This window comes from Coregonus clupeaformis, unplaced genomic scaffold, assembly GCF_020615455.1.
Source record: "Coregonus clupeaformis isolate EN_2021a unplaced genomic scaffold, ASM2061545v1 scaf1113, whole genome shotgun sequence".
Classification (NCBI taxonomy): domain Eukaryota; kingdom Metazoa; phylum Chordata; class Actinopteri; order Salmoniformes; family Salmonidae; genus Coregonus; species Coregonus clupeaformis.
The window spans coordinates 7,730-32,809 of record NW_025534567.1 but is presented as its reverse complement, the minus strand read 5'-3'; the positions used below and the strand labels follow the sequence as shown (position 1 = coordinate 32,809).

The following is a 25,080-nucleotide window of genomic DNA, read 5'->3' as shown; positions in this document are numbered from 1 at the left end:
AATGTTTGTCTATGGAGATTGCATGGCTGTGTGCTTGATTCTATACACCTGTCAGCAACGGGTGTGGCTGAAATAGCCTAATCCACTCATTTGAAGGGGTGTCCACATACTTGTGTATATATAGTGTACTTTGAAATAAAAGTATATACCTCACACACAAGGTTATGGGCTTAAAAAAAAGAAGACACCTGTACCATGTCAGATGTAGAGTTGAAAAGTTTGCATCCCAATATTACACTTTATATACATCACAGAAGACTGAAATATAACAACACCGTTTGACATTTTAACACTGGATTTACGGCATTTAAAAAAATAATAATGTTTATTCATTATGAAATTATTAAACATATTAATACCATTCCACCCATGAGGCCATGAGGTCATTTGACTGCAGGAAAGGGCTACATACACACAAATACAAAATAAACACACTGACTGCACACAAAGCCATGCCCATGCTTTGGCTTACAAAATACTCACTGCATAGGGGCACTCACAAATAGGGTACGTACATAGCACGTTGTTGGTTAAACACACCCAAATACACACACTACACTCTGCAGTACCACACAACCCAGCTTTGGGTTGCAAAAATACACACTACACACCCACCAGTACCCCTTAACCCAGCCCCACAGCACAACTCTGGAGTCGATCAGTAAGGGCAAATACCTCGCCCATACAGGACCCCAGCGACTGAGCCCCACAGGAAACATTTTACATTTTAGTCATTTAGCAGACACTCTTATCCAGAGCGACTTACAGTTAGTGAGTGCATACATGATATTTTTCATACTGGCCCCCATGGGAATCGAACCCACAACCCTGGCGTTGCAAACGCCATGCTCTACCAACTGAGCTACATCCCTGCCGGCCATTCCCTCCCCTACCCTGGATGACGATTTCACCCCATGCTTCCTGAAGCACCTCCCACAAGTTGGATTGGCTTGATGGGCACTTCTTACGTACCATACGGTCAAGCTGCTCCCACAACAGCTCAATAGGGTTGAGATCCGGTGACAGTGCTGGCCACTCCATTATAGACAGAATACCAGCTGACTGCTTCTTCCCTAAATAGTTATTGCATAGTTTGGAGCTGTGCTTTGGGTCATTGTCCTGTTGTAGGAGGAAATTGGCTCCAATCAAGCGCCGTCCACAGGGTATGGCATGGCGTTGCAAAATGGAGTGATAGCCTTCCTTCTTCAAGATCCCTTTTACCCTGTACAAATCTCCCACTTTAACACCACCAAATCACCCCCAGACCATCACATTGCCTCCACCATGCTTGACAGATGGTATCAAGCACTCCTCCAGCATCTTTACATTTAGTTTGCGTCTCACAAATGTTCTTCTTTGTGATCCGAACACCTCAAACTTCAATTAGTCTGTCCATAACACAATCTTCCTCTGTCCAGTGTCTGTGTTCTTTTACCCATCTTAATATTTTCTTTTTATTGGCCAGTCTGAGATATGGCTTTTTCTTTGCAACTCTGCCTAGAAGGTCAGCATCCCGGAGTCGCCTCTTCACTGTTGACGTTGAGACTGGTGTTTTGCAGGTACTATTTAATGAAGCTAGACACTAATGTATTTATCCTCTTGCTCAGTTGTGCACCGGGGCCTCCCACTCCTCTTTCTATTCTGGTTAGAGCCAGTTTGCGCTGTTCTGTGAAGGGAGTAGTACACAGTTTCTTGGCAATTTCTCGCATAGAATAGCCTTCATTTCTCAGAACAAGAATAGACTGACGAGTTTCAGAAGAAAATTCTTTGTTTCTGGCCATTTTGAGCCAGTAATCGAACCCACAATTGCTGATGGTCCAGATACTCAACTAGTCTCAAGAAGGCCAGTTTTACTGCTTCTTTAAATCAGCAAAACTGTTTTCAGCTGTGCTAACATAATTGCAAAATGGTTTTGTAATGATCAATTAGCCTTTTAAAATGATAAACTTGGATTAGCAAACACAACGTGCCATTGGAACACAGGACTGATGGTTGCTGATAATGGGCCCCTGTACGCCTATGTAGATATTCCATAAAAAATCAGCCGTTTCCAGCTACAATAGCATTTCCAATATTAACAATGTCTACACAGTATTTCTGATCAATTTGATGTTATTTTAATGGACAAGAAAATAGCTTTTCTTTCGAAAACAAGGACATTTCTAAGTGACCCCAAACTTTTGAATGGTAGTGTATGTGTTGCCACCCTAGAAATTGTATAATTTGAAAACTTATTGTCAACATACCTTCAAATACCATCATACAGTCAAAAGTAAAACAAATATTTTGATATGCTATTTTGGGCATATCGCCGTACTTACTATACACCGCTACACACACACACACACACACACACACACACACACACAAGGTGCACATACAAACCCAGACACAGACGTACATACAAGCGCTCGCTCGCACACACACACACTAGGCGCACACACACAGAGACATTAGACACATTGGAGGTGCCCATACAAACACACACACAGGCATTGAGATGTACATACAAGCGCGCACACACACACACTAGGCGTGTACACACACACAGAGAGACATTAAACACACACACAGACGCGCCTACTAACTCACCTGAGTACTACTGACTTGTCAGTGTGTAGGGTTGACAGAAAAGGCAGGGTCTCATACAGAGATGAGGAAAAGGTCATGAGGTGGAAGCAGGGGAGGAAGAGGGGAGAGGGGGGAGAGGAGAGGGGGGGGTCATCCTTAATATCCGGCAAGACCACAGCTGGACTGGGAGGAAATTGGGATTTGAGACCATGCAGAGAAGCAACAGGAGTCATTCCCAACCTATGAGGGAATGCGGGAAGAGAGAGGGGAAAGTAGAGAGGGAGGTGAAAAGGTGGACCTATTCAGTGAGAAGAGGGGGGATACTTGATTAGATGAGGCCCTGTGTAGCTCAGTTGGTAGAGCATGGCGTTTGCAACGCCAGGATTGTGGGTTTGATTCCCACGGGGGGCCAGTATGAAAATGTATGCACTCACTAAATGTAAGTCGCTCTGGATAAGAGCGTCTGCTAAATAACTTGTTATAAGTATGTATGCATGTCTTTATAAAATCTCATAATAACACATAATATTTTAAGTCCCTATGTATCAGCATTTCAAGACTCAAAATGTGTGGTATTTAGTCAGGATCAGTATGAGTAAGAGGGTTGTGTATGACGTGACAGTACTACAATGCATTATAACTGCATAATACCTGCAGGCTTTAAGTAAATGGTTACCCAGGTTCTCCCAACGAATATAACAGAATCTACACACAACAGATGACTTGTAAGACAGACTCGACCCTTGCAGACCTAGGATATGGCCCTCGTCTTTCAACCTGCAAGTCTTTGATCTCCACAGACAAGACTGTTCCTCCAAATCAACCAATCCCAAGCCCAGGCAGGTGGGAGTGGGCGGGGGTGGGGGGTTACATCGTTGCGGTGAGCTCATTGTAATGGCACTGGAGGCAACCTGTGAGTACTAAATGTCATTACATTTATGTTTTTCACTCTAGGGCTGTTATAGATGGGTTAGCTGACAGACAACGTCACGAAAACGATGCACGCACTTCAAAGGGGCAGAAGCTGTGTGTTGTTATGATTCTGGATGGCCAGCTAGCAACAATGACAAGAACCTGCCATGTGGTGAATCGAAAGTGGCTTGTTTCAGCTCATTTTATCTTGTTCTTGATACCATGTCTATGCTAATATGGCTACAATTTGCTAGCTAGCTAACCAACAACTGTAACAACATTTTTGAGAGAGAGTGCTCAGTGTGCAAATGTTTGTTTTCAATAAACATTGGAGACGAAATATAGTTGACATGTTATCAACAATCTAAGCCAACCCCATCTGTTTTGCCCCATAGTTGTGCACACATCAGTTTTGTTGCTAAACAACCAATCCGTCTATAGCCTAGTCGACAGATGTCAGGCAGACCTCCAGTTACTGGCGAGTCAAGAGGGGAAAGTTGGAGCGTGACTTGCACAGGTTTACTGCACGTTGGGAGAGGTGAGAATGAATTTCATAAGCTTTGTGGTCTTTGTTGATGTAAAAAAATATAAAAGGATTAGCCAGTGTTTCCCCTAGCTAGATTATTTTCCAGGCAGTCACCGCAAAGCACCCATAAAATCAACATCCAGGACCTCTTTAACATAACATTTCAATGTCACCAATTTAGGTCAAATTATTTTTAGGTAGAGGGGAACATAGCAAGGCTGGAGTACCCATCTTATCTACACAAAAGTATTCGGAACACTGAATTCTGCAAAGCTCTGGTCAAGTATTAACCCAGCAACAAGTCACATTGGGATTCAATATGAGAACTAGCATTTTAGCTACGAAAGCTTACTCCACTGAATGACATTAGAACTTTGCATGTAGAGTACACTAATAAGTGACAGCCAATAGCATTTCAAATAAAAAAATGACACCAGAGTGGAAAATGCTGCCCTAACAGGAAACATCTGTAGCTTCTGAGAGAAGGTGGCGGCTGTGTATGTGCCATGCCCCGTTCTCCTGACGACGACGAAAGAGCAACATCTGTTCCAGCTCGGTTACACAGTGACTCAGAGGAGAGTTCCTGTTTTTCCTAAACGTGTGCCTGGAAAACCAAAGGTGCTACCTAGAGTAAAAAATGACAGTATCTGGAATAATGACTGAATTGATTATTGATTGAATACACTTAATTTCCCCCCTCCTAGCTCTCTTGACAGTTTTCATGCTGTTTCATTCGGGGTCAAATTTGTTATCAAAATGATCAATTGATACCAATGGAAGCCAAACTCTTTCAGGTGGCGGGGGAACACTGGCACCCTCCAGACCTCCACATTCCAATATCAGGAGCACCACCAAACCAGAGCCAGAGCCAGAGCCATTAACACACAATTTGTCAAACTATCCTCCATGTTGGCACCAAATTCTAATTGGCATGCTTACCTCTTAATTGTGGTGTCAATATGGTCGCCATACACATTCCAAACCTTGGCTCTGGTGGGAGCTAGCCTCCTTATAAACTTGTGCTCCCTCTCTCTCTCTCTGCAGTGCTGACAGCTGCATCATGATGGGTTCCAGTCCAATTCACCAGTAATGACCTCAGATGGATTAAAGGAAGGAATCCACAGGCATATTGGAAGCTTTGCAGCCAATTTTTTCCTGGGACGTTGCTGGGCTGTCTGTGAATGCCTCAAATGCACTTTTCAGGTTAACTGTGGATTTATCCACAAATTATAGACATACATTGGATTAACAGTCCGGTCTCCCTTGGGAAATAGGTATTCTGACCTTAATGGAACTACATGGTTAAATAAAGTTGATATAAAAATAGTTAAGGGACCGTCTGCATAAAGGAAGATTACATCATTTCTGGAGCCCAATTGAATGTTTCGGGGTTTTATGTTGAGAATGCTTTGGCTCTCGGTGAACACTTGAGATGCGCTTTTCAGGCTAAGAGTGGATTTATAGGGAAGTTGGCGGCTACTCTTGGATGGAAGCTTCACCACAACCAGTAAACCCATCGAGGCTTGTGTGTCATGTTGAAGCCTAGAAAGATGGTCCATCCATATGAATAAAGATGACATACTTTCTAGTGTCCTACTGAATGTTCTGGGGATTTGTGAAGAGTTCCACAAATATGTGCCATATACAAAGTCATTTAATGAGTAAAATGATGATGCATTCAGAGTTGGAAAACAAAATGGAGAGAGTGCACATGAGATGTAGAGGGAGGTAGAGACAGAGAGATTGATTAGGTAAGGGAGTTTGGTGTGAGTGAAAGAGAGAGAGATGGAAAAAGTATGAATGAGAGCGGATGGAGAGACTGAACATATTTTAGTATGAGCAGGAAATTATACTTGTCTCTATGTGTGTGAGAGATAGAGAGAGTGTGTGTGTAGCACAGAAAAGTACAGAGAGAACTTTCATTTCTTATTTCTATGAGTGAGAGACAGGGAGAGGGTGTATATGTATGTGTAGGAGAGAAAGTGAGAAAGACAAATAAAGGGAGAGAGAACAGGAAGTAGAGACCAGCTCGTGGGAGGAGAGGAGAGCCACAGGAAACACCCTGTGCTGCGTGGTATTTTATTTTTACGAGTGTCTCTCTCTCTGGGAGGCTGCATGGCTAAGCCCTGGATTTGGGATCAATGCCCGCCACTCCCAAATCTCCCTCCCCACATCACATCTCCTCCCCACCCATCCCACCACACTCCCCCTCCCCACCTCAGCCACACTTACCCTTTCCTCATCCTCCTCCCCACCCTACTACACTCCCCCCGTCTTCCTCGTCTTCCCCACCCTACTCTTCTTTGCACCACACACAGGAAAACAAGCTTTCAGCACATTTCCACCACAAAACCCAGACCGAGCCTCAGTCTTTACAGACAGGTCACATTTCCTGGGTCGCGATCACTACCAGAGGCCCAGGCTTCAGAGGCCTCCAGTCATTAACCTTGTCCGACCCAGAGTTTCTCCATCCCTCCATCAAACCCCAAATCGAGCCTCAATCCTAGCCCCACAAACAGCTCCAGTCACAGAGGCCCAAGCTTACCTTCTTCTTCCAGGCATCTCCAGAGTCCTGGAGCTGGTTGAAACGGTCAGCCAGGGACTTCTGCACCAGATCCTTGGGCTTCTTCAGCTTGGCCTTCCACTCCTCCCCTCGCCACTGTTCAACTCAGCCAACCTGGGAGAAGGAGAGGAGGTCAGTAAATGTAGGCCTTACTAGCCAAGACAGTCACATGTAATTTATAGGCTATATTTCAAACAGAGTAACACACAAAGTGTGAAAGACTCCATCTGAATTGTAAGTATACATATTGTATTTATACAATATCATAGAATATGCATTTTACAGTATGTTTATACAAAAGACACTGTAGGTAGGTGTGCTCTAAATGTCTACGTATGAAGTGCGCAGACCTGTATCAGTCATTTGTTTTATGATAGGTAGGCGATGTCTACAAAATGAACACGTATGTGAGTGTCTGCGTGTGTGCGTGCATGCATTTAAACTTCCCCTACTGTACCTCTCTTTCAGGGATGACCCCACACTGCTGTCCAGACTGCTATCCACATCCTGATCTTCTCCATCTTCCGTGTCCACCGACGACATCTTCTCCATCTCTTCCTCCCCCAGGCTCTCGTCTGGAGAGGGGGTCCGGCTCTGGAGGTCCTCCCCTGAACTACTGCTACCACCACGCCCATTGCCCCTCTGCATCCGGGGGGTACTGAAACACCCTCCGTCAGGGCTATCGTCCACTATCGTCTCATCTTCCTGTAATAATAACAATCATTATTGATTGGGCTGATCTCTCGTTAAACCATCAACACAAGCTAAAATCACCCGCACAGCTGATCTCAATTGCAACCATCATCAGTCACCGGTTTACCGCGCCATAAAGTGAATGTCGGGGTTATCTTTTAGTCCTGATTGCAACCAACTTTTCCAAGACGATTTCGCCCTCTGGTGGGTATTATCATCGGAACAATTTGATCTTGAAATTTTAACTGACTAAGGGCGATTTATCTATTCCAGATGCTCATAGTGGGAAACTAGTGTGGAGACTATATTACATAGGGCCAATTTCCCAGGCACAGATTGAGCCCAGTCCTAGACTAAAACGCATGTTCAATGGAAATTATATAGAGATGTATATAAATTCAGATACTCAAACTGTTTTACATAATAAGAGGTAAGAAAACACACCTCATCCTCCTCTTCTTCCACCTCCTCTTTCTCCTCCTCCTCTTCCTCGTCGCTCTCGGGGTGGCTCAGGGTGACGCTGGTTTGTCGGACCACCCCGGTGGTGGGGGTGCTTTCAGGGGCCCCTCCCTCGCTGTAGTCTGACTCGACACTAGTGGAACGACTCTTTTTGAGGATACCCTTAATGCTGCTGCGGGCGCCCGAGTCTTGGCGCTGCAGCAAGACAGGCTGGGAGGGTGTAGGGGAATTGTCTTCTTCGTCCTTGCTTGTGGGGTATGGTGTTTGGTCGGAGAGGGGTTGTGGGGAACTGAAAGACAAGAGCTGGATGGGGGGGAGGAAGAAGGGAAAAGGGAATTATCGAATTATGATTAAGAAAACTTAACTGGATTTATAACATCTAGAGTGAGCAATGGTAAGCTAAATAAATGAGAAACAGATTTTTTACATGATTTTATTGTAAAAACAATTGTCAAGGGCCTCCCGAGTGGCGCAGCGGTCTAAGGCACTGCATCGCAGTGCTAGAGGCGTCACTACAGACCCGGGTTTGATCCCGGGCTGTATCACAACCGGCCGTGATCAGGAGTCCCATAGGGCGGTGCACAATTGGCCCAGCGTCGTCCGGGTTAGGGGAGGGTTTACTTGGCTCATCCCGCTCTAGCGACTCCTTGTGGAGGGCCGGGCGCCTGCAGGCTGACCTCTGTTTTCAGTTGAACAGTGTTACCTCCGACACATTGGTGCAGCTGGCTTCCGGGTTAAGCGGGCGGGTATTGAGAAGTGCGGTTTGACGGGTCATGTTTTGGAGGACGCATGACCCGACCTTCGCCTCCCGCGTGCGTTGGGGAGTTGCAGCAATGAAACAAGATAGAAATTGGGGGGAGATTATTATTTATTTGTTTAAATATACATTGTCAAGGATCAACACAAAATACTCTGTCAAAGTGGAAGAAAAATTTGAACTTTTATTTTATTTTATTGAAAATAAAATACTAATATATTTTTTATTCGATAATTATTCAAGCCCCTGAGTCAATCCATGTTAGTTTGGCAGCGCTTACAGCTGTCAGTCTTTCTGGGTAAGTCTCTTAGAGCTTTGCACACCTGGACTGAAAAAATATTTGCCCATTATTCTTTTTAAATTTCCTCAAGCTCTGTCAAGTTGGTTGTTGCCGTAGATTTTTAAGCCAATTTACAGTACCAGTCAAAAGTTTGGACACACCTACTCATTCAAGGGTTTTTCTTTATTTTTACTATTTTCTACATTGTAGAATAATAGCGAAGACATCAAAACTATGAAATAACACATATGGAATCATGTAGTAACCAAAAAAAAAAGTGTTAAACAAATCAAAATATATTTTAGATTTTAGATTCTTCAAAGTAGCCACCCTTTGCCTTGATGACACTCTTGGCATTCTCTCAACCAGCTTCATGGGGTAGTCATGAAATTGGGGGGAGGGACTGGTGCACTTCAAAAAATAGATGGCATCATGAGGAAGGAAAATTATGTGGATATATTGAAGCAACATCTCAAGACATCAGTCAGGAAGTTAAGGCTTGGTCGCAAATGGGTCTTCCAAATGGACAATGACCCCAAGCATACTTCCAAAGTTGTGGCAAAATGGCTTAAGGACAACAAAGTCAAGGTATTGGAGTGGCCATCACAAGCCCTGACCTCAATCCTATAGAACATTAGTGGGCAGAACTGTAAAAGTGTGTGCGAGCAAGGAGGCCTACAAACAAGGAGGAATGGGCCAAAATTCACCCAACTTATTGTGGGAAGCTTGTGGAAGACTACCCGAAACGTTTGACCCAAGTTAAACAATTTAAAGGCAATGCTACCAAATACTAATTGAGTGTATGTAAACTTCTGACCCACTGGGAATGTGATGAAAGAAATAAAAGCTGAAATAAATCATTCTCTCTACTATTAGTCTGACATTTCACATTCTTAAAATAAAGTGGTGATCCTAACTGACCTAAGACAGGGAATTTTGACAAACGTCCTGCACGGTGTTGGGCTGTAAGCACAACCCCCACCTGTGGACGTCGGGCCCTCATACCACCCTCATGGAGTCTGTTTCTGACCGTTTGAGCAGACACATGCACATTTGTGGCCTGCTGGAGGTCATTTTGCAGGGCTCTGGCAGTGCTCCTCCTGCTCCTCCTTGCACAAAGGCGGAGGTAGCAGTCCTGCTGCTGGGTTACTGCCCTCCTCGGCCTCCTCCATGTCTCATGATGTACTGGCCTGTCTCCTGGTAGCGCCTCCATGCTCTGGACACTACGCTGACAGACACAGCAAACCTTCTTGCCACAGCTCGCATTGATGTGCCATCCTGGATGAGCTGCACTACCTGAGCCACTTGTGTGGGTTGTAGAGTCCGTCTCATGTTACCACTAGAGTGAAAGCACCGCCAGCATTCAAAAGTTACCAAAACATCAGCCAGGAAGCATAGGAACTGAGAAGTGGTCTGTGGTCACCACCTGCAAAACCAGTCCTTTATTGGGGGTGTCTTGCTAACTGCCTATAATTTCCACCTGTTGTCTTTACCATTTGCACAACAGCATGTGAAATTTATTGTCAATCAGTGTTGCTTCCTAAGTGGACAGTTTGATTTCACAGAAGTGTGATTGACTTGGAGTTACATTGTGTTGTTTAAGTGTTCCCTTTATTTATATATATATACACAGTGGGGAGAACAAGTATATGATACACTGCCGATTTTGCAGGTTTTCCTACTTACAAAGCATGTAGAGGTCTGTAATTTTTATCATGGTACACTTCAACTGTGAGAGACGGAATCTAAAACAAAAATCCAGAAAATCACATTGTATGATTTTTAAGTAATTAATTTGCATTTTATTGCATGACATAATTATTTGATCACCTACCAACCAGTAAGAATTCCGGTTCTCACAGACCTGTTAGTTTTTCTTTAAAAAGCCCTCCAGTTCTCCACTCATTACCTGCATTAACTGCACCTGTTTGAACTCGTTACCTGTATAAAAGACACCTGTTCACACACTCAATCAAACAGACTCCAACCTCTCCACAATGGCCAAGACCAGAGAGCTGTGTAAGGACATCAGGGATAAAATTGTAGACCTGCACAAGGCTGGGATAGGCTACAGGACAGCTTGGTGAGAAGGCAACAACTGTTGGCGCAATTATTAGAAAATGGAAGAAGTTCAAGATGACGGTCAATCACCCTCGGTCTGGGGCTCCATGCAAGATCTCACCTCGTGGGGCATCAATGATCATGAGGAAGGTGAGGGATCAGCCAAGAACAACACGGCAGGACCTGGTCAATGACCTGAAGAGAGCTGGGACCACAGTCTCAAAGAAAACCATTAGTAACACACTACGCCGTCATGGATTAAAATCCTGCAGCGCACGCAAGGTCCCCCTGTTTAAGCTAGCGCATGTCCAGGCCCGTCTGAAGTTTGCCAATGACCATCTGGATGATCCAGAGGAGGAATGGGAAAAGGTCATGTGGTCTGATGAGACAAAAATAGAGCTTTTGGTCTAAACTCCACTCGCCGTGTTTGGAGGAAGAAGAAGGATGAGTACAACCCCAATAACACCATCCCAACCGTGAAGCATGGAGGTGGAAACATCATTCTTTGGGGATGCTCTTCTGCAAAGGGGACAGGACGACTGCACCGTATTGAGGGGAGGATGGATGGGGCCATGTATCGCGAGATCTTGGCCAACAACCTCCTTCCCTCAGTAAGAGCATTGAAGATGGGTCGTGGCTGGGTCTTCCAGCATGACAACGACCGAAACACACAGCCAGGGCAACTAAGGAGTGGCTCCGTAAGAAGCATTTCAAGGTCCTGGAGTGGCCTAGCCAGTCTCCAGACCTGAACCCAATAGAAAATCTTTGGAGGGAGCTGAAAGTCTGTATTGCCCAGCGACAGCCCCGAAACCTGAAGGATATGGAGAAGGTCTGTATGGAGGAGTGGGGCAAAATCCCTGTTGCAGTGTGTGCAAACCTGGTCAAGACCTACAGGAAACGTATGATCTCTGTAATTGCAAACAAAGGTTTCTGTACCAAATACAGTGGGGAAAAAAAGTACCGTATTTACCGCACTATAAGGCGCACCGGAGTATAAGCCGCAGCAGCTAAATTGAAAATGTGTACCTATATAAGCCGCACTGGACTATAAGCCGCAGGTGTTTTAATGTTTAATTACCATATGTAAGGGTTCGTGCACAGAGGGGATTGTCGGGAAAGAGATGGCTGCTTGAGGAAGCTCCCATTTATTAACATTTCAACAAACAAGTTGCATATTTGCATAACGTATTCAAGTGTTACCATTTAGTGCAATAGTAGCTACAGAACATATACTGTGCTGTGTAAACTGTACTGTATCACATAGCGTTTCAGACACACAAACTTTTCAACTTTCAAACTTAAACGGTGCGCTCCCAGCGCACATACCGGCAGTGATCTACAGCAGTGGTTTTCAACCAGTGGTCCTTGAGGGAGTGCTAGGGGTTCACCAGCAAAATTAGTTAATAGCGTCACAATCATTTAACCACTTAACTTTGGTTATTTTTGAAAAACCTTGAAAAAGTGTGCACATCTTTGAATATGTATCTACATTATAGCCTACAGTAGTACCATACCAAAAAACAAAGCTTACAGCGCTTGACGAGGCAATATCAATGGCTAAATTAAATGTGTTTTTTTAAAGTGCAAAATAAAGTGCCTGTAACACGACAGTAAGCGCGTAAGCCTAAAGTTGCAGCAACACGGCTGCTTAAAATATACGGTAATCAGCCTACCAGAAAAGTCATTAATCCTCGTCTTCATCTTTTAGGCTAAGGTGCAGTACACGGCTGTAACCAGAAAAGTCAAGTCATTAATCCTCATCTCCGTCTTCTTCCTGCGTACTAAAACCACCAAAGTCCTCATCTTCAGTGTCGGAAACGAACAGGCTCAGGGTGGCTTCGTCAGCCACTCTCCTCTCTCCTTCGTTGTCGCTCTCAAAACCAACGAACTCCTCTTCGTCACTGTCGGAATCGAACAGCCTCTGAAGGGCCTCAGCTGTGGCGGCGTCCTCCTCTTCATCACGCAGCAGTCCAGCCTTTCGGAACCCGTTAATGATCGTGGATGTTTTGACACTCCTCCACGCTATCAGGATCCACTTCGCAAACTTGAGCGAAAGTTGCTTTTCGCATGCGACCAGTTTTGGTGAATGATTTATCGCCGCTAGTCATCCACGCCTCCCACTGAACGCGTAGTGCCACTTTGAACGCACGATTGACACTGATGTCGAGTGGCTGCAGATGCTTCGTTGTGCCCCCAGGAATCACAGCTGGAATCGAGTTTGTGCTCTTGATGGCTGCTTTCACATAATCCGTTATATGGGCCCTCATGCTGTCCAAAACGAGCAAAGTTTTTTTTGGCGAAAGAATCCTCCAGGGCGCTTGACGTAGCACTCATTCAGCCACTCATTCATTACGCTTTCCATCATCCACACTTTCTTGTTGACTTTAAAGGAGATGCCATTCAGGATATTTTCTTTTGGCATTGTAATCCGCTTAAAAATCACCATTGGCGGAAGCTTTAATCCAGATGCTGTGCAGCCAAGAACACAAGTGAAATTCGTTCTCTCGTGGCCAGTGGTTCTCAACGTGATGGACGATTCACCTTTCTTGTTAACAGTCCTAGTGAGAGGCAGGTCAAACGTCAAAGGCACTTCATCCATATTTATGATCTGGTCCGGTCCGATGGAATATTCCTCTATCTTTCTTTGTGTGAATTCGCCGAAGTTTGTTATTTTTTCCTGGTAGTCGGGAGGGAGTTGCTGACACACAGTCGTCCGCGCCCTGATGGACAGTCCCTTTCGTCTCATAAATCTGAAACACCAGGATGGTCCACCTCTAAAATTTTCAATTTCGGTGGCGACTGTTTCAGCTTTCAGTCGGATCTGCACGGTGGAAACACCTCGGCCGTCTGCTCTCTGTGTGTTCACCCAATCTTCAAGAAAGTCTTCAAGTTCGGGCCATCTGCTTTTATTACCTCTGAAAGCTTTTTTTGACTTTTTGCATTGAGACAGTTCTTCCCGCTGGCGTCTCCAACATCTCACCATTGACCCATTGATGCCAAGGCTACGTGCAGCAGCTCTATTTCCCTTCTTTTTACAGCCAGATTGACTGCCTTTAACTTAAAAGCTGCATCATATGCATTTCTCGTTTGTTTTCCATAATGAGGGTTTGTGCATGAAAACTTCCTTTGCACAAACTGTCTCGCTCTCGTAATGTCTGTCTGTCTTGCTCTCGTTCTGTCTCTCGTACCACTCTCTGTTCCACTTTTACTTTTGCGCGCTACCTGTCTCACTCTTTTCCGGCCTCCAGCTTTTCCTGCTGGAGCCCGCCGCTTAAAGGTGGGGGGCGCGGACCGGTCAAAGAGCCCATAGAGTTAAAGTTGGTGGTCTGTAACCTGTAAAATCCATAGATTTAGGAGGTCTTCTAGTGGCCGTTAGCTGTAAAAATCCATAGATTAGCTGCACCGTTATATAAGCCGCAGGGTCGAAAAATTGGGAAAAAGGCGAGGTTTATAGTCCGAAAATTACGGTATTTAGTCAGCCACCAATTGTGCAAGTTCTCCCACTTAAAAAGATGAGAGAGGCCTGTAATTTTCATCATAGGTACACGTCAACTATGACAGACAAAAAGAAAAAAAAATCCAGAAAATCACATTGTAGGATTTTTAATGAATTTATTTGCAAATTATGGTGGAAAATAAGTATTTGGTCAATAACAAAAGTTTCTCAATACTTTGTTATATACCCTTTGTTGGCAATGACACAGGTCAAACGTTTTCTGTAAGTCTTCACAAGGTTTTCACACACTGTTGCTGGTATTTTGGCCCATTCCTCCATGCAGATCTCCTCTAGAGCAGTGATGTTTTGGGGCTGTCGCTGGGCAACACGGACTTTCAACTCCCTCCAAAGATTTTCTATGGGGTTGAGATCTGGAGACTGGCTAGGCCACTCCAGGACCTTCAAATGCTTCTTACGAAGCCACTCCTTCGTTGCCCGGGCGGTGTGTTTGGGATCATTGTCATGCTGAAAGACCCAGCCACGTTTCATCTTCAATGCCCTTGCTGATGGAAGGAGGTATTCACTCAAAATCTCACGATACATGGCCCCATTCATTCTTTCCTTTACACGGATCAGTCGTCCTGGTCCCTTTGCAGAAAAACAGCCCCAAAGCATGATGTTTCGTAAGGCTTCGTAAGAAGCATTTCAAGGTCCTGGAGTGGCTAGCCAGTCTCCAGATCTCAACCCCATAGAAAATCTTTGGAGGGAGTTGAAAGTCCGTGTTGCCCAGCGACAGCGCCAAAACATCACTGCTCTAGAGGAGATCTTCATGGAGGAATGGGCCAAAATACCAGCAACAGTGTGTGAAAACCTTGTGAAGACTTACAGAAAACATTTGACCTGTGTCATTGCCAACAAAGGGTATATAACAAAGTATTGAGAAACTTCTGTTATTGACCAAATACTTATTTTCCACCATAATCTGCAAATAAATTCATTAAAAATCCTACAATGTGATTTTCTTTTCTAATTTTGTCTGTCATAGTTGACGTGTACCTATGATGAAAACTACAGGCCTCTCTCATCTTTTTAAGTGGGATAACTTGCACAATTGGTGGCTGACAAAATATTTTTTTTCCCACTGTGTGTATATATATATATATTGTGACGTCACGAGAGGCTACACAGCTTTCAGCGGGATTGCTCAAGTAGTGCAAGGAGACCAGGTTCAAACAAAACAAGGATTTTATTATAGGTCTTGGGAAATTAACGAAAATATAACAAAATTCTGTTCTCTTGTGGCTCTTTAAGGGTTAACAGTTCAGGGATGTCTCTTCCACATCCAAAATCATAATTCTCACTCGCTCGGATAACTTTTCCCCAGCCTTACTGTAGTCCACGTTGCAGCTAGTGGCCAACCCAGCAAAAAGTCCTTCCAAATGTCTCTCACGTATTTCCACAGGTGCATATATCCAAAGGTGAGTATTTCCCAAAGGTAAGTATCTCCAAATCCTTATATTCCTCATGGAAGTGGACGTGCAGCACTCTTGTCCTCCAGAGAGCCCAGCCTGGAGACTGTGTCTCTTCCCTTCCCAAACCTTCAGCTCATCAGCTCCTCATTTGTTTCAGCTGCGTGGGAAGATTGGCCATAGAGGGGTGGAGTTCCCGACCATACCAGCAGATGGAGCCATAGCTGTCTGGGTTTGCAGCCACCTCAGGGGATGTAACGTCCCTCCAGGACACAGCCTCTCGTGACATCACACATCCCCTCCTCGGGACCGACGTCCTCGTCGGGGTAAAGGCAGCGAAGAAGGCATCACGCCGGGAGAGGGCGTCCGCATTGCCGTGGTGCTTCCCAGACTGCTCTCTCTTCAACTCCTCCAACTCTAGGACCAGGGACTCAGCCTCCTGTTGTCTCTCCTTGAGTTTCTTACTGAACGCATCAGCCTTGGTTTTAGCAGAGTTTAGCTTCTGTTGAGCAGCTTTCAGTTCCTTCTCTCTCTCTGCCTCCGCATTCTTCATCTTGTTCTCCAACACCTTGTACTTCTCCTCTGCCTTCTTCTGGACCTCCTTACTACTGCGCAGGGTCTCCTCACACTCCTCGATGGTCCTGCGCAGCCTCTCCAGCTCCTCCTGTTGCTTAGGGAAGGAGCTCTGTTGGAGTTTAGCCTGGAGGATATCTAACTCTTCTGTCTTCATGTCTAACTGTTGCTTTAACAAACGATACCTCTCAGCGGTCCCCTTCAGACCAGACAGTTCTTTGTCCAGATTCTGTAGCTCCGTCTCTGTGTCGGTCTGGGCACCTGCCCTCCCTATCAGAGCCCGGGCGGGAGTGAGTAATTCGGAGGATTGCACCGGAGCCTTCCCAGGATGAGTCTTGCCTCTCCGTTTCCGAGGTACTCGGGTTATCCTCTCCTGAGACTCTCTCCAGAGTGGGTAAAAGGCTGGGCAGTCTCGTCCAATTAGGACAGGGACGGGGAGGGAATCCACCACCCCCCGCCGTCGTGTGTATGGTTCCCCGTGTGCTGGTCATTGTAAGTTCAGTAATGGGGTATTCTCTGGTGTCCCCATGGACACAGGAAACTGGGAGGACTTTCCCGGGGTCAGACACGTTGGGCCCACCAAATCCTTACGCACCAGGGTGGCCCGGCTACCAGAATCCAGTAAGGCCTCCACATCATGGTGATTCACAGTTACCGGGCAGGTGGGGGGTCGATCTGGGCCGCCATCTACGACTCCCAAGAGCGAGGCAAAACGGTGTGTGGGTGCTGAGCTGGAGGACTCCGCAGTGGGCATAGGTTCATCGGCTGGTTTCCCACACTGCCAGGAGATATGTCCCATCTCCCCACACCGGTAACACTGTCGAGTTTCCCCCTCCTGGTGTACTCTTCTTGGACCCGCCTGGTTTCTGGCTCCCCCTGGAGCCGGGATAAGTCCTGACGTGGCTGGGTTCGAGACCTTGGGGTCCTTTGGACGGGTTCTTCCCATTTGTGGTGGGGCCGCACTCCTGGGGTCTTTTCGGGAAGCATTCAGCATCTCCGCTGTGGCCTGGTACTTTTCCACAGCTTCCACGGTCAGATCAGCCGTGGTCAAGGCCTGTTGACTGATGAACCGTTTTGCCTCATAAGGCAGGGCGCGTAGGTAACGATCCACCACAACGGCCTCCACCACCGCCGCTGCTGTATTCCTCTGCGGATCCAGCCATTTCCTTGCGATTCGGACAAGTTCATGCATCTGCGCCCGAGGAGGTTGGTCTGGTTGGAAGGTCCAGCTGTGAAAGCGCTGGGCCATACCAAACTTTGTGAGTCCATATCTGCTGAGGATCTCAGACTTCAGGGCATCATAGTCAGTAACCTGGTCAGGGCCCAGGTCCCGGACAGCATTCAGCGATTCCCCGGTTAGAAAGGGGGCTAACAGACCAACCCACTGTTGCTTGGGCCAGGCTTCCCTAGTGGCCGTGGCCTCAAATGCATGCAGGTATGCCTCAATGTCATCGGTAGCTCCCATCTTAGATATAAAGTCACTTGCCTTTATTGGGCGGGTATTTTGGACAACCCTCTGTCTCTGCAACTGCAATTCCTCTGCCTTCAGAAGGTTGGCTTTCTTTTGCTCCTCCAAGAGAGCCACGTTTGCTTGCATCTGGGCTTGCTGGCCAGCAACAAGGGCTTTCAATATGTCCTCCATTTCAGTCGGCGGGGAGCCTACGGCCAACTTGGAAAACTGGGTGATCAAACCTTCGGTATCCTCCTCTGACATGCACTATTAACGCTTGAGCGTGCCCGTATTCTCCACCATCTGTGACGTCACGAGAGGCTACACAGCTTTCAGCGGGATTGCTCAAGTAGTGCAAGGAGACCAGGTTCAAACAAAACAAGGATTTTATTATAGGTCTTGGGAAATTAACGAAAATATAACAAAATTCTGTTCTCTTGTGGCTCTTTAAGGGTTAACAGTTCAGGGATGTCTCTTCCACATCCAAAATCATAATTCTCACTCGCTCGGATAACTTTTCCCCAGCCTTACTGTAGTCCACGTTGCAGCTAGTGGCCAACCCAGCAAAAAGTCCTTCCAAATGTCTCTCACGTATTTCCACAGGTGCATATATCCAAAGGTGAGTATTTCCCAAAGGTAAGTATCTCCAAATCCTTATATTCCTCATGGAAGTGGACGTGCAGCACTCTTGTCCTCCAGAGAGCCCAGCCTGGAGACTGTGTCTCTTCCCTTCCCAAACCTTCAGCTCATCAGCTCCTCATTTGTTTCAGCTGCGTGGGAAGATTGGCCATAGAGGGGTGGAGTTCCCGACCATACCAGCAGATGGAGCCATAGCTGTCTGGGTTTGCAGCCACCTCAGGGGGATGTAACGTCCCTCCAGGACACAGCCTCTCGTGACATCACAATATATATATATATATATATACATACACACACACACACACACACACACACACACACACACAAAAGTAAGTATGGAGTTCACATGACTGGGGAGGCAGGCCCACCCACTCGAGAGCCAGGCCCAGACAATCAGAATGAGTTTTTCGCCACAAAAGGGCTTTATTAGAGAGAAATACTCCTTTAGTATTGTTTTCTTTAGTATAATAGCTACTATTCTTTAATATGTATCACTTAGCTTTGGCAACACTGACCTTGTCCTTCATGCCATTAAAGCATTTTTGAATTTGACAGAGAGAGAGAGGAATGGGATGAGGAAAAGGAAGTGAAGAAAGGAGGTGGAGAGAAATAAGGACAGAGGGAATAGAGGATAGGAGTAGAAGGTAGAAATGAACGAAAAATTGAAAGAATTTGAGGAGTTGATGCATGTTGTTGCTAAATGTTTCTGAATTGCAACACTGATAAAGGTTATTTACAGTGTGACGTTTTTCATCCCATCTTCAAAAGCAGACTCCATTGCTAATAGGCCTACCCTGGCCTGTACCTACCACCCACAATAAGTGTATTTTCAGCATGAACATGCATGATCCATCTTTGTAACACACAAATCAATCCTCACGCATACCCTACAGATTGATTAAGAACATACTCATCCGATTGTAACATCCTCATGCATACACCAATACACTCCTCTTATAATAGAACAGACTATCACCCTCATTTTTAACAGACTCACCCTCTTCACCTCAAACTCAGTGACCGGTTGTGTGTGGGAGCGCTCCCCCTTCGACCTGCGCTTGTCTGTAGTCTCCTGCATCTCTGAGCCCTTAGACTCTTCCTCCTTGGGAGGGCTGCAGAAAAAGACAGAGTGAGAGACAAAGGAAGAGAGCGAGACAGAGTGAGAGACAAAGGAAGAGAGCGAGCGAGAGATCGAGAAATAAATAGGGAGAGAATGAGTAGGGAGAGGGACAATGATGGACAGAAAAAATACAATTGAGGATGGCATTGATACAGGTAGGCTACCAGCACTTTTATTACTGCCACCAACTATCTCCCCTTTATTATGACACCTTGGCTGGCTGGCTGTCATTTGTGTTTATCATGGGCACTAAATGTATCTTGACTTCTGATTTGATAGTGGCACTGGCCTCATTCAGGGCTTCTGATAAAATAATTTGTGTAAAATAAAATCAGTGAGTGCGTTTGTGTTGTCCACAATTCCAACGTATATTCATTAAAATGTGTATTCAATTAAATGAAAACCCTTTTTTTAAATAACTCCTAGCACCATAAATGTGGGTAGAACACTTAAAAAAGTGTCCCATGCCTATAAACTGAAAGTGAATGCAACAAGGTTATGTGTGGAATTTATAAAGGAATGAATATTGACACAGACACAAATTCATGACAGTTATAATATTAGTGGCTGGTCTCAGAATGAAACTGAAGACAATCAGTTGAACGGGTCAAATTCCATTAGGGTAGGGGGAGGGTACGCGTTGACATACCACCCACTCCTTATCTACCACACACACACACACACACACACACACACACACTAGGTGGACATGACACAGTGGTAGACACCTGCAACCAGACAATACTAGAGCTGATTATACAGAAACACCATGCATGCACCACTGTTATTATAGTTTGGGTTTTTACATAAATTTTTATTTCTATTAGTTAAGAATTTTATTTGACATTCAGTTTATTTTCAGTTAGTTTTCAGATCCACTTTACACATTTTTTTATTTATTTAAAGTATTATATTATATTACTTAGTTTCAGTTTTAATGTGTTAAGGACAGAAAGAAGCCTATGCGTGGGAGGCTAGGAGCCATTTACAGTGAGGGAAAAAAGTATTTGATACCCTGCTGATTTTGTACGTTTGCCCACTGACAAAGACATGATCAGTCTATAATTTAAATGGTAGGTTTATTTGAACAGTGACAGACAGAATAACAACAACAAAAATCCAGAAAAACGTATGTCGAAAATGTTATAAATTGATTTGCATTTTAATGAGGGAAATACAGTGGGGAAAAAAAGTATTTAGTCAGCCACCAATTGTGCAAGTTCTCCCACTTAAAAAGATGAGAGAGGCCTGTAATTTTCATCATAGGTACACGTCAACTATGACAGACAAATTGAGATTTTTTTCTCTCCAGAAAATCACATTGTAGGATTTTTAATGAATTTATTTGCAAATTATGGTGGAAAATAAGTATTTGGTCACCTACAAACAAGCAAGATTTCTGGCTCTCACAGACCTGTAACTTCTTCTTTAAGAGGCTCCTCTGTCCTCCACTCATTACCTGTATTAATGGCACCTGTTTGAACTTGTTATCAGTATAAAAGACACCTGTCCACAACCTCTAACAGTCACCCTCCAAACTCCACTATGGCCAAGACCCAAAGAGCTGTCAAAGGACACCAGAAACAAAATTGTAGACCTGCACCAGGCTGGGTAGACTGAATCTGCAATAGGTAAGCAGCTTGATTTGAAGAAATCAACTGTGGGAGCAATTATTAGGAAATGGAAGACATACAAGACCACTGATAATCTCCCTCGATCTGGGGCTCCACGCAAGATCTCACCCCGTGGGGTCAAAATGATCACAAGAACGGTGAGCAAAAATCCCAGAACCACACGGGGGGACCTAGTGAATGACCTGCAGAGAGCTAGGACCAAAGTAACAAAGCCTACCATCAGTAACACACTACGCCGCCAGGGACTCAAATCCTGCAGTGCAGACGTGTCCCCCTGCTTAAGCCAGTACATGTCCAGGCCCGGTCTGAAGTTTGCTAGAGTGCATTTGGATGATCCAGAAGAGGATTGAGAGAATGTCATATGGTCAGATGAAACCAAAATAGAACTTTTTGGTAAAAACTCAACTCGTCGTGTTTGGAGGACAAAGAATGCTGAGTTGCATCCAAAGAACACCATACCTACTGTGAAGCATGGGGGTGGAAACATCATGCTTTGGGGCTGTTTTTCTGCAAAGGGACTAGGACGACTGATCCGTGTAAAGGAAAGAATGAATGGGGCCATGTATCGTGAGATTTTGAGTGAAAACCTCCTTCCATCAGCAAGGGCATTGAAGATGAAACGTGGCTGGGTCTTTCAGCATGACAATGATCCCAAACACACCGCCCGGGCAACGAAGGAGTGGCTTCGTAAGAAGCATTTCAAGGTCCTGGAGTGGCCTAGCCAGTCTCCAGATCTCAACCCCATAGAAAATCTTTGGAGGGAGTTGAAAGTCCGTGTTGCCCAGCGACAGCCCCAAAACATCACTGCTCTAGAGGAGATCTGCATGGAGGAATGGGCCAAAATACCAGCAACAGTGTGTGAAAACCTTGTGAAGACTTACAGAAAACGTTTGACCTGTGTCATTGCCAACAAAGGGTATATAACAAAGTATTGAGAAACTTTTGTTATTGACCAAATACTTATTTTCCACCATAATTTGCAAATAAATTCATTGAAAATCCTACAATGTGATTTTCTGGATTTTTTCCCCTCATTTGTCTGTCATAGTTGACGTGTACCTATGATGAAAATTACAGGCCTCTCTCATCTTTTTAAGTGGGAGAACTTGCACAATTGGTGGCTGACTAAATACTTTTTTTCCCCACTGTAGCTAGCCGTGTCACTACAAACTAGGCCTTGGCTTATTGTTGCGCAATAGGACGTGTGTTGTTGAGTGAGCTAGCCTCGTCACTTCGCACAAACTATAGTCAGCCTTGTTGAGCGATCTAGCTAGCGATGGCTAGTTACAGTGCATTCTGAAAATATTCATACCCCTTGACTTTTTCCACAGACTTATTCTAAAATGGATTAAATACATTTCCCTTACACCATCAATCTACACACAATACCCCATAATGACAAAGCAAAAACAGGTTTAGAAATGTTTGAAAATCTATTAAAAATAAAACAGAAATACCTTATTTCCATAAGTATTCAGACCCTTTGCTATGAGACTCGAAATTGAGCTTCGGTGCATCGTGTTTCCACTGATCATCCTTGAGATGTTTCTACAACTTAATTGGAGTCCACCTGTGGTAAATTAAATTGATTGGATATGATTTAGAAAGGCACACCCCTGTCTATATAAGCTCTCACAGTTGACAGTGCATGTCAGAGCAAAAACCAAACCATGAGGTCGAAGGAATTGCCCGTAGAGCTCCGAGACAGAATTGTGTCGAGGCACAGATCTGGGGAATTGTACCAAAAAAATTATGCAGCATTGAAGGTCCCCAAGAACACAGTGGCCTACATCATTCTTAAATGGAAGAACTTTGGAACCACCAAAACTCTTCCTAGAGCTGGCCACCCGGCCAAACTGAGCAATCGGGGGAGAAGGGGTCACTCTGACAGAGCTCCAGAGTTCCTCTGTGGAGATGGGAGAAACTTCCAGAAGGACAACCATCTCTGCAGCACTTCACCATTCAGGCCTTTATGGTAGAGTGGCCAGACGGAAGCCACTCCTCAGTGAAAGGCACATGACAGCTTGCTTGGAGTTTGCCAAAAGGCACCTAAAGACTCTCAGACCATGAGAAACAAGATTATCTGGTCTGATGAAACCAAGATTGAACTCTTTGGCCTGAATGCCAAGCTACGGTGAAGCATGGTGGTGGCAGCATCATGCTGTGGTGATGTTTTTTAGCGGCAGGGACTGGGAGACTAGTCAGGATCGAGGGAAAGATGAACGGCGCAAAGTACAGAGAGATCCTTGATGAAAACCTGCTCCAGAGCGCTCAGGACCTCAGACTGGGGCAAAGGTTCCCCTTCCAACAGGACAACGACCCTAAGCACACAGCCAAGACAACACAGGAGTGGCATTCTCTGAATCTCTTTGCGTAGCCCAGCCAGAGCCCAGACTTGAACCTGATCGAACATCTCTGGAGAGACCTGAAAATAGCTGTGCAACGACACTCCCCATCCAACATGACAGAGATTGAGAGGATCTGCAGAGAAGAATGGAAGAAATTCCTCAAATACAGGTGTGCCAAGCTTGTAGCTTCATACCCAAGAATACTCTAGGCTGTAATCGCTGCCAAAAGTGCTTCAACAAAGTACTGAGTAAAGAGTCTGAATATTTATGTAAATGTCATATATTTTTTATATTTTTTATATTACATTTGTAAACATTTCTAAAAACCAGTTTTTGCTTTGTCATTATGGGGTATTGTGTATATATTGATGAGGGGGTGAAAAACAACTTAATCAATTTCAGAATAAGGCTGTAACGTAACAAAATGTGGAAAAAGTCAAGGGGTGTCCAGGATGTGGAGGCGATGGAGCAAAAGTTACTAGACACAGCTTTCCTGAATGGAGTGGTAGGTGCTCTGAAAGGGATGTTTTACTAAAATAATTTCTTATAGTATTTTGTTCATTAGTCCAATGTTAATATATATTTTTTTATGTTGGATGTTAGCAATCAAGTTTTCAAGATGGAGCACTTTCAATATAGAGCAAAATGTATGATGATGCAAATGAGCAAAATGATCATTGCATATCATTTGCATCATTACACTTTTAACTCTGTACTGCAGTGTTGCCCAAAGCAGTGTACTTTTTGTTTCTGCCTAGCACTCACACACGATTCAACTAAGCAACTCATCATCAAGCTTTTGAATTGATTAAGGTATGTGAGTGCTAGGGCAAAACAAAAATGTGCACCCCCTTTGGGACCAGGATTGGGGAACACTGCTGTACTGGAAGTGCACAAAGAAACAGATGTGCATGGTCACGCACGTACACACACCCACCCACACATAAACACGCATAAACACACACACGTACACCACCACCGTGTGATACTACTTATCTGACAGGCTGACTGTACTGTGTACTGTGTATTTATCTGTGCTGACTCACTAGACTAGCAGACTACAGTGGCATGTTCCTCCCACGCACCAGGAAACACTTAAATAATAACTGTGTGTGTGTGTGCTTATGTTTATGTTTTGAGTCTACCACCATGCACATTTGTAGACAATCCCATGACCTTATAAATATAATACAATGATATCTCTTCGACTCCGCCTACCTGCCTGCCGCCACCATCTCCTCGCTTGTGATTGGCTGGGTGTGCGCTCGGCTGCTCCCCTCTGTTGTCAGGGGAGACGACGCTTCAGTCTTCTCCAGCCCCTGGTGGAAAAGGGAAAAGGGCCTTATCAGTATTTCCCACATTAGACAGTGTCCCCGGGGGTTTCAGGGTGAAGTTTCCCCTAGATAAAGATCTAGAATCAGCTTCTCCTCCCTAATTCTACCCTCAACCATTAGCAAGGGAAAATGCAAATCTGACCCAAGATCAGTGTCTATGGGCAACTTCACCCTACTACATCCCTAGGGAGGCGACATTGTGGTTTTACTGTCCCCAAAGGTAAACTATACTTTTTGGTTCCTTCTATATGGCTA

At 44.9% G+C, this 25,080-nt stretch overlaps 1 protein-coding gene across 1 annotated transcript in view; it reads right to left on the bottom strand.

Annotated features, from left to right (window-relative positions):
* svild (supervillin d) overlaps nt 1–24,810 on the bottom strand; it is a gene marked incomplete at its 5' end in the record, with an annotated part of 77,826 nt that extends 53,016 nt beyond the window's left edge. Inside the window, 5 exon segments of the mRNA XM_045217550.1 lie at nt 6,555–6,676; nt 7,025–7,277; nt 7,710–8,027; nt 19,387–19,501; nt 24,710–24,810. Of these exon segments, the coding sequence (XP_045073485.1) occupies nt 6,555–6,676; nt 7,025–7,277; nt 7,710–8,027; nt 19,387–19,501; nt 24,710–24,810 (909 nt within the window).
* Nucleotides 24,811–25,080: the final 270 nt, after the last annotated feature.